The sequence below is a fragment of the Cibotium barometz genome, chromosome 11, assembly GCF_041138505.1.
Source record: "Cibotium barometz isolate CiBa-2024 chromosome 11, ASM4113850v1, whole genome shotgun sequence".
NCBI classification, from domain to species: domain Eukaryota; kingdom Viridiplantae; phylum Streptophyta; class Polypodiopsida; order Cyatheales; family Cibotiaceae; genus Cibotium; species Cibotium barometz.
In genome coordinates, this window is record NC_141056.1 from 26,747,126 (window position 1) to 26,756,697 (window position 9,572).

General features: G+C 42.7%; 2 protein-coding genes across 11 annotated transcripts in view; one reads left to right on the top strand and one right to left on the bottom strand.

Annotated features, from left to right (window-relative positions):
* LOC147633976 (uncharacterized) overlaps positions 1 to 7,831 on the top strand; it is a 66,938-nt gene extending 59,107 nt beyond the window's left edge. The window contains exon 3 of one of the 3 annotated variants that reach the window (XR_015266957.1): positions 7,724 to 7,831. Coding sequence is in view for 1 of the 3 variants with exons in the window: in XM_086805059.1 (XP_086661185.1) it covers positions 4,431 to 4,716 (286 nt within the window). In the remaining 2 variants the exon portion in view is untranslated. Of the gene's footprint in view, positions 1 to 4,430; positions 4,794 to 7,723 lie in introns of those variants that run through there. The other 2 variants (XR_015266955.1, XM_086805059.1) reach the window with 2 other exon arrangements.
* Positions 1 to 7,898, bottom strand: part of LOC147633977 (disease resistance protein RML1A-like) — a 38,273-nt gene extending 30,375 nt beyond the window's left edge. For 5 of the 8 annotated variants that reach the window (XM_086805051.1, XM_086805050.1, XM_086805052.1 and 2 more), the window contains exons 1-6: positions 7,746 to 7,898; positions 7,463 to 7,585; positions 7,025 to 7,350; positions 6,761 to 6,918; positions 5,386 to 6,512; positions 5,054 to 5,302 (exon numbers count right to left, since the gene is read on the bottom strand). In XM_086805051.1, the coding sequence (XP_086661177.1) occupies positions 5,054 to 5,302; positions 5,386 to 6,512; positions 6,761 to 6,918; positions 7,025 to 7,350; positions 7,463 to 7,585; positions 7,746 to 7,898 (2,136 nt within the window). Of the gene's footprint in view, positions 1 to 366; positions 638 to 2,013; positions 3,403 to 4,721; positions 4,964 to 5,053; positions 5,303 to 5,385; positions 6,513 to 6,760; positions 6,919 to 7,024; positions 7,351 to 7,462; positions 7,586 to 7,745 lie in introns of those variants that run through there. The other 3 variants (XM_086805055.1, XM_086805058.1, XM_086805054.1) reach the window with 3 other exon arrangements.
* Between the last annotated feature and the right edge of the window lie 1,674 nt (positions 7,899 to 9,572).

The window sequence follows — 9,572 nt, forward strand, 5'->3', positions numbered from 1 at the left end:
TTTTCTGCACATCTCCTTTCAGTTTGGTGCGTTAATTCCGTCGCGAAAAGAGTGCTGATTTCTGAGTTTTGAAGTACCGATCCTTCTCCGAAGCTTCCGCATATTACATCACCATCTCTAGAGGCCAAGAAGATAATCGAGACATTCTCGAAAATCATTGAGACAATTAGGAGCGCCTTGCCAAAGCTTAGGAAGCATATGCCCAACAAGCCAACAAGTCGAAACAAGATGTCAACGTTAAGAAAGAGGATTGGTTTTATCTCCGCATCTTGAAAAAACGGCTAAAGCAACTGGACATGCATTATTCCAAGCTTCGACCCATTTCCCATCATTCAAAAGTTAAGTGATGTTTCTGTAAAGTTGGACTATGCATAATGTCTTTTATATTTCTTGGTTGAAGCCATATATAGGTCCATAGCAGGATATAGCAAAAGAGTATTAACTTATAATCGATGAAGACGAAGTCATGTAGGTAGAGAAAATTCTCCTCCACAAATGGAAGCATGGTTCCGATCGAAGAATATAGACAATTTTACATGAAGTTTAAGATCGGGTAACTCATGAAGTAGTATGGTTGGATGAAGAGTTCTTTCAAGAGTATCCCCAGTCATTGACGTACTACTTGGAAGCCCAGAATCTGCCAAGATTAGGTCAGGCATTAGCAAGCATGTAGAAGGTAGTAGGATCATCTATGGGCCAATCCATAAACATCATAGCCCAAAAAGGCTTCATTTAGGCATTAGAGAATCCTAGGCAACTAGTCGGCTACTTGATTATGCACCCACCTATAGTCAACGAAAACAAGCTACAATGGGCAACCAATCGACCAGTATGACAGAGGCCTGGGATAGCAAACGTAGATCTAATGCTAATAATATAGCAAGCATAACATTTCATATTGTCAAAAACAATATTTTGTCCATAATAAATAAGTCGACAGCTTATGACTAGACTAACCAATAGCTTGTAGGCATATATAAGCAGTTGCATAATTCACTCAACCATTCAGTCTTCAACAAAGCATTTCATAGTTCAAGCATCAACAAATCATCCTATCAACTCCAAGCTATCAAAGACGTTCTTCTTCAACATTTAGCCAACATATGTATAGACCTATAATTATTTGGACTAGCATTAATGACCGAAGAATCTTCTGCAATGTCTTGGATTGATGGATATTCAGTCGACATACGGTCTTCCTCATCCTTGCGTTGGACTCTTTGGTAGGTATTTGGACCCAATACTGTGTCATCTACTTTACTCTTATACTCTTTGAATTGGATGCTAAAGAATCTCACCGCATAAAGGTATAAAAAAGAACTTGTTGTGCGTTACCATGATCAACCTCAATGCATGTAACATCGATGGTCTCTTTTCTCCTTTTTTAGAAAAGTGGTTCTCAATCTGTGGGTCTAAATCGAGCAACATTGAATGCAATGTGATCATGAGAGTAAAACTTGGCCATGCAACATCCATAGATTCTCGCTTCCAAGGATCCAATGAACCAAGAATAGTTCTTTGGCCACCTCGTGATGGTGGTGCCATGGGAACAACAAAAGGAACAAGATAATTACCCAAAGTAGGGCCAATACTCCTTGCAGGTGGAGCTCAAAACACTTCGAGCTTTCCTATAACTCCTTCTCCTTCTCTATTGAAACTAATTGGCAAAAAGCCACATCATTGCCAAGTTCATGCATTAAATGAGCTCGCACATGATTGGCATCTCCTGTCTTTGCTTGCTTGCAATACTTGCACTTAAATTTCCTGGCGACTCCACTTGCATGTCTCATCACAATCCACCTCTTCCCACCATGGCCAAGTAAATTGCTTCTTGGACTACTTGCTGCTTGAAGCTCTAGGTGCTATTGAATGATTGATGATTGAAGAAGAAGATGAAAGTGACAATGAGGAGGAACACACAGTCACTGCTGTGCACAACCTGTAAACTTTTTAAATATAAAGGAGCATGAGTCTCTGTTCAATCTCAGGGAGGAGCCGAAGCATACAGAGTAGTAGGCTGAAAACCTTTTTATTCATTCAAATTATTCAATCCTTGTCAAAGATACAAGTTGTTTGAAGATATTTTAGTACCCTAGGTACTATATTAGGTATCCTTGGTACCTTATAGGTATACTTGAGGTACCTTATGTACCTTTACTCGCAGGCCGACATCATTGCATGCCAAGCCGTCACATGGAACGGCCATTCCTGAAACAGAAACACCGTTCCCACAACGACAACCCATTCCAGTTGTATGCTATGTCATTAGCTATTCCCAACCATTCCGCCGTTCCACGTGAAAGGAAAACGCCGTTTTGGCGTTCCAAACCACAGCAAACGACGTTTCTTGTGACTATGACTTAGTCTCAAAGTCACTCTTATGGAGTCACTAATTTATTTCTAGGATTCATCAAGGAAGGCTATTCCCTGCCAGCCCATTGCAAAGCTTCTTCCATCTACTCTCAACCCTCGAGTCATCAAAAGCCTTGCTTGTTATCGCTTTCTTGCTTGTCAGGTCATTACCATCTCAACCTCGTCATTTTCAGTCCCCCGTGTGTCGGCTTGACACAAAGGCGACAAACACAAATTTTCCATAACACAAATCAGCTTGCATATTCCAGCCTGTTTCCAGCATCAAGTGGACCATTTGCCCTCCAAGCTCAGTCGCCTGTCCCAGATGCATAAAATACGCAAGTTGTATGCTAATATCTGATTGTTGTCTAGCCTGTTCCAGTAATTCCTTGCCCTATGCACGCAATTCGGAGCACTTACAACATTGACTCGGTCATCAAAAGACACGGGAAGGTTTAAATCAGCTCAGTAATAAAGATAGGTCTGAACAGCCAATCCACACGCCGTCTCAATCTGTTAACAACAGGTCTCCAGTTACCCATCAGCCCAAACTTGAAGTTTCAGTAGATGAAGTCTTCATGCAAGAATATAAGTAAGTACTTGATTGTAAAGCAATGTGACCGACTTTTCCGACAATATAAGCAGATCCACTTTTCGGTGGGAACCCTTGGTTGGTTGAGACCAAATCTTGGCCTAAACCTGCCTCTTATCAGAGCCCAACAAGACCAATTTTCGTGCACTTCCCAACACTGCTATCAAAGCATCAAGCTCTACATGAGGTAGGTCGGAGCACAAGAATACTAGTGTTCATGAGCTTCTCGATAGTAACATCGGTATTATAGCTAAGGTTGTGGTGAGTACAAGTACAAGGGGCTTTCACTTGCTTGATCCTTTCTTGCTTGGTCACATTGAGGCCAGGGAAAACCATAGAGCCTTAATTGCCTTACATCAAGCCCATGTCATTTCGACAAGTTTGCAAATGAACACAAACCAGCTTGCATGCATCTTCCACCCTGTTTTCAGCATGCCCTCCATACTCAGTCACCTGCCCTGTATGCATCAAAGACGCAAGTTGTATGATGTTCTAGTAGTTCTTACCTTATGCACGTACTTTATAGCAGTTTATAACATCCACTCAGTCGTCAAAAGAGAGGAACGAAGATCTTGGTCTGAACAGCCCGACTACAGACTCCCACAATAGATCTAAAGTTTCTTTCAACCTCCCTCAAGATCTTCAATCAACTCTGTAGGAAGTACTTACTTCGTTGTGCAGTAGCGAAATAACTTCTCCAACACGAAAACCCTCACTTCCTCGTATAATAACAAAAAGACCAGTGTTTGTGAACTTCCGTGTCATGCCACTCGTATCAAAGCTAAGGCTACGCTGAGAGTGAGAGTACAAGGGGCTTTGACCTGCTTGATTTTTCTCTTGCACGGTCACATTGAGGCCAATGCAAACCAAAGGCCCAACCCCATGACATCCTTTGATAGCCCATTCCATTCAAAGAAGTCTCAGCCATCTTCACCTCCTAAACCAAATACTCAAAACCAAAGACCCTCCTCAGGCTCCATCCTGAGATAAACCTGTTATAAACACAATTCAACTTGCATTTTTCGGCCTTGTTTCAATACCAAGTCAATCGCCTGCCCTCCATGCTCAGTCCCCTGCCCTGTATGCATTAAATACAAGTTGTATGATATTACTTGATTTCTCTCCAGACTGTTCTATCACTTCCTTGCCTTCTCCATGGAGAAGGCAGTAAAGACAAGTCTAAACAACGCATCTACAGACTATTTACAATAGGTCTGAAGTTACCCATCGTCCTAACTCATCGACCTGGACCTACGTTTCAGCAACTTACATCATCTTCACGTACGTTTGAAAGTAGTGCTTGATTGTGTCGCAGTGTAAGACTTTTCCAGCAACCAATATATGTAAAGACCACTTCCAGTGAAAGCCTTTCCAGGGTTGGTTGGGACCCAAACTTGTGTAATACCTTATAATTGTATATCTCTTTCATGCATTATTTGCTCATATTTAAAGTTGAGTTTTTCACTAACATGACCCTGTCATATAGAGTTTTTTCATGTAAGATTCATGCAGGCAGCACAGCTTTTACATCCAAGCTAGCCAAGTGGGACCTAACCCACAATTCAATGCTTATGTCATGCCGATTTAAGTGGCCAAGTTATAGAAGAAAGGACCTAACTATTGGAATCCTTGGCCAAGTTGCATCAAAAGTTCACAAGGCCCAGTCAACGAGGCCATGGAAAAAGACCTTAATTCACTCTAATTGTATTTTGACCCTTGTGGACTTTGGATGTAAAATTCCCACCCTAGAATTAGGCAGGGTGTTGATGTGAGGATAAGATCAGAATGTGGATAGTTTGTATTCTGACTTTTGCTGATAATGTTATCACATGTGTTTACGACAAGAAAAGGTCCTAAATTTTTAACTCTCGAAGTCTTTAGAGTCTTTGAAAATCAGACCTAGTTGAAAGGCCCTCTCTTTCTAAAGCCGTCATGATATGATATGATGGGAAGTGGTCTAGCTCATGGATGAATAAGCATCTGTGTGCTCGCCATAATGTACACCAGCTCGAATAGGATCTATCCCATTCAGATTATCCTTTTTAGGAGAAAAGAAAAAAAATAAAAGAAAAAGTATTAAGAGATGCAAGGAGAAGGTTCTGGCAGTACCTTCAAGTCTTGCACATTTGCAACATTGTACCATGAGAGCTCCTTAAGGGCTCTGCATGCACTCAAATCAAAGGGCCTGGCTGTGTCACTTCTCATCCCACGCACCACCGAAAGGTGCCTGAGCTTGGCTGCTTGTTGGCAATCCCCTTTTATTTTGACATCTTGTAAAACGCGCAAGCGCAGCATTCGCTGAAGCGTCTGAGCTTCCACTGTCACGTTCATCAACCCCACGACCTTCTCCAGCGCACCCTGCACACCACCACTCTTCAAACTTCAATCTTCAATTATACATATGTCAAAACATACTCCCATTTATAATCTGCCCCCCTCACCAAGTTAGTAGTCTCCTCCAAGTCAGCCTCGCCTCTAACACGGATCTCCTCCTTGTCGTCTGCCACCATCCGCAACCCCATTGCCTTGAACACGTCATGCACTTGCACCCGATATTCGTCATGCATGGCCACATCATGCATGGCCAGATATTCATCATGCATGGCCACATATTCGTCACTTCTCTTTTCCACAAGTGCACGCTGGCGAAGACAGTCCAAGTGGCTTGGGCTCACCTGACGCTCAGCACTTGACCATGTCACGCCCACCGTCGTGATGGCAACGACGATGTCCAAGAATTTCTTTCTGATCTCTAGGTCCAGATGGTCTATGCTGAACCGCAAATGTGAATACAACGGATCCTGGGCTCCTCCATCCAAAGGTACCGCTGCTCTCATGTCCTGGGCAACTCTCTCCCAAACCTTCACGTCCCTCGGACCCTCGTTGCTTTGCCCAATGTAACGGCCCACCACTGTCAACGCCAACGGTAACCCATCGCACAACTCCAGCACGTCCCTCTCCAGCGCCTCCATCTCAGCATTTGATGAACACTCCGCATGCTGCATGCCAGCTTGCCGCACTTGCCTCCACAGCAGCTCTCTCGCTTGCTCCTCATTCAACTTCTTCACAGTAATGATGGGCTGGTGGTCACTGATTTTGAGCCTCCCTGCTAGATCTTTACAAACATGCTCGTATCTTGTAGTTACAAGAATCCTGCTTCTCTCTGGAAAAAATTCTGCTTCAGGGAGCCATAATTCCTTCATTATATCTAACACATTATCCAAGTACAAGAATACAGGCTCACTAATTTTTTTCAGCTCCTCTTTCAACTGGGATACGCCATCCATTAGACTGGAAATTGTGGGTGTGCTGTGCCCGCATATTTTGTCCAGGATCTCCTTTTGAATTTTCTGCAGTCCATCATCCTTAATTTCCCATGGCAAAACCACGTGACAACACCGATATAACCGACTTGTCCCTTCTGGCTTTTTTTGGAACTCCGAAAAGATAGCCCCTCCCAATGTAGATTTTCCAATCCCTCCCATCCCCTGTAGGAAAACCACCACTAATTGGCTGCAATCCCTATTCAAATGTGCCATGGCATTTTGCATTACTTCCTCTCCTCCGACTGCAAAAAGTCCACATCCAAGGCAAATTAACATCGTTCAAAGCAATGTAGTAAAAAATTCCCTCTCAAGGAAGGCAGTAGGCAGTGTGTTCTTATGTTGACTGGGGACTGGTACCACTATAATACCACTTTTTATATATTGAGTAAGAAAGAATTGATGTGGTTTAGACGATCCAGCAACCAAAAATAGTTATGACCCACGAACATATATTTTGAGATCTAGTACAGAGACAAGATACACACGGTACCTATTCCATCAACGGGAGTGAAGGTATATTGACGATGTAGCCTTGGACCCTCACGAAACCTAATTTTATCCATGTGTCTTCTGATTTCTTCGAATGCTCCATCCAAATCCTTCTGCAAACCAGCTATTGCGTCTTGGATCGTTGAAGCCTTCAAGAACCTACAACCTCACAACTCTTGTTATTAAGTCTGCATTGCGAAGGAGTCTTTGCTTACTTTCAGAAATACTGATTATCACCTAACCCCTTTAATTACATGCATCTTACCTTGACAAAAGACGCTTGGGACCATCGCCCTGCGCCATGGAGCTACATATGATAGCACACTGGAATGCTGTTTGTACGCTGTCTTGGAGAACCTTGATGCCATCATCCTTGATACTGGCCTGCCATATCTCTTTCGTGTATTCCAGTAGAGAAACTATTCTACGTAGAAGTCGTAAACAGTCCTTCCAGTTCTGCGCAGTGGCGTCGATCCTTTCAAGTGACCAAGCGATCAAAGAGAACCCAACAGCCACACAATGCACTCCACCAAGTCCTCCGAGGGCTTCCTTCAATAGAGGCAAAAGTAAGGTTTTACCTGTCTCAGCAACCTACATGACACATTAAAGGGAGGTTACGACGACACCATGCAGCCATCAATCAAAAGGAGAAGATGCTCATGATCATGGCATGCCATCAAACGATAATATGGTCACTACTTACTTCACTAGTAAAAGCTTTGGGGAGAGTCTCCATGAAAGACGTGGTCTGCCCTTTATAAGAGTCCCAGTGTGACGCTAAACGATGAATGTTTGAGGGGTGATCCGCCAGCTCCAGACGGCCAAGCTGAAGTGTATTCAAAAAGAAGCTCGATTGAACGGTCAGGAAAAACATTATCCTCCTATAAAATCAATAAGCTCCAGCTATCCCCGAATTAACAAACCCACAACTTATTCAAATTTGCTACTCAATATATATATATAGGAAGCAAGGAGTGCTGTCGGACCTGCTCTTTGATATCAGCCAACAATCTGTGAAGGTCCTCAAGAGTCGTTTCCTTCTCCTCGAAGACAGGCAACTTGGCAGCAGTTGATTCAGAAGGTGAAGCGGCGGGCTGATTGGGGCGGCAACACAGCCAATTGACGATACATCTCTTCATTTCTTCTAGATTGCAACTTGTACTGCGAGCGTGGAGAGCAAGCTAGCGAGCAAACAAAGCTTTGGAGAAAGCTAGGTAGAGGCCGTCACAGAAAGAGCCCAGAGGAGGCTACGAACTAATTTAATAATCTTGTAGAAGAAGGAGAAGAGGAGCAAGAAGAAGAGGAGGCTTCGAACTACTTTAATAAACTTGTAGAAGAAGAAGGAGAAGAGGAGCACTAAACGATTCTTTCTTTATAGACTGTAGCTAGAAGGGGGGGAAGTGCTTGAAGGCGAGTCCGTGAAGCATCGTGAAGGAAGGGTCTCATCAATCACGGAGGGGAAATGTTAGGCGTGGAGTGAAGGCAGGCCTTAATTTGTAGCCCATCGAACACTTTTCACGAAGGGTCTCATCAATCACGGAGGGGAAATGTGCTTGTAGGCGTGGAGTGAAGGCAGGCCTTAATTTGTAGCCCATCGAACACTTGTGCTGCTATTGCAAGCATCATTCATTTCATATGCATGTATGTTCACCAAGGCATTGGCCAAGAACCCTTGCTAGACAATTGCATCATGAATTTGTTTTTCTTTGTCACTTGCTCCTCTACCGCCCACATGCCTAGTCTCCCAACCCGTCCACACGGGAGTGGAATGGTAACCATAGAGTGAGCCTTTAATAATTTGAAGCCCATATTGGTAATGGGCATGCTTGTATATCAAGGCACCACATTTTGCATATGTATATCCACAAAGAGAGCTCCTCGAAAACTTCGTGTGCTTTGAATAGAGCACCAAACTTGGCATACATATGCATGTGGATAGATATGTGTCTTCTTTTATATATACTGTCTTTTTTTTTATTTAAAAAAAATTGTCAAGAATCATGGGTTTACATACACTACTCACACACCCACAACTCCGGTTACATGGACGTGCAACACCATAGAGAGTACGGATCGAACCCACACCTCTGCTTTAATCACTCCATTTACAGCCGCATTTGCATAGATAAAGTGTGTACTAGGACAACCGCTTGAGGGTGAGTGTTGGAGAATAGGCCTTATCCAAGAAGAAAAGGATAACTGTGAGTGAATACCTATAAAAAAGCAACATATGTATGTGTGTGTCACCCCACTCATACAGTGGTCCACCTAAATATCTAGATATTATACTCGTATTGACCTAAGCAATGATATCATGCAAGAGAGGCTCTAAAGCCTACAAAAGCATTTGTCATATATGTGTGCGTGTCACCCCACTCTTACAGTGCTGCACCTAAATATCTAGATATTATACCTTTATTGACCTAATCAATGATGTCATGCAAGAGAGGCTCTAAAGCCTACAAAAGCATTATACTTGAGTGAAGAAATACAACACAAGTCACATCATTTGAGTCGTGCAAAACTATCTCTTTATTTGTGTAATGTCTTTCTCTCCTCTCTCTCTTTCTTTACTCCAATGCCATAGCCATATTTTAGTACAAGCCACCTAAATATCTAGATATTATACTTGTATCAAGTTATTCCTTTGTATGATTTTGATTACTTCTTGGGTTTATGAAAAATCACTTTTCTCAAAACTATCAATTTAATTAGTCACTCATTGCTAATCATTTCTTTTCGTTCCTTTTTATTGTCATTTCCCTCATGTTTCCTTTAACCATACTAGGTGGATATTACGTCATCACACTAGG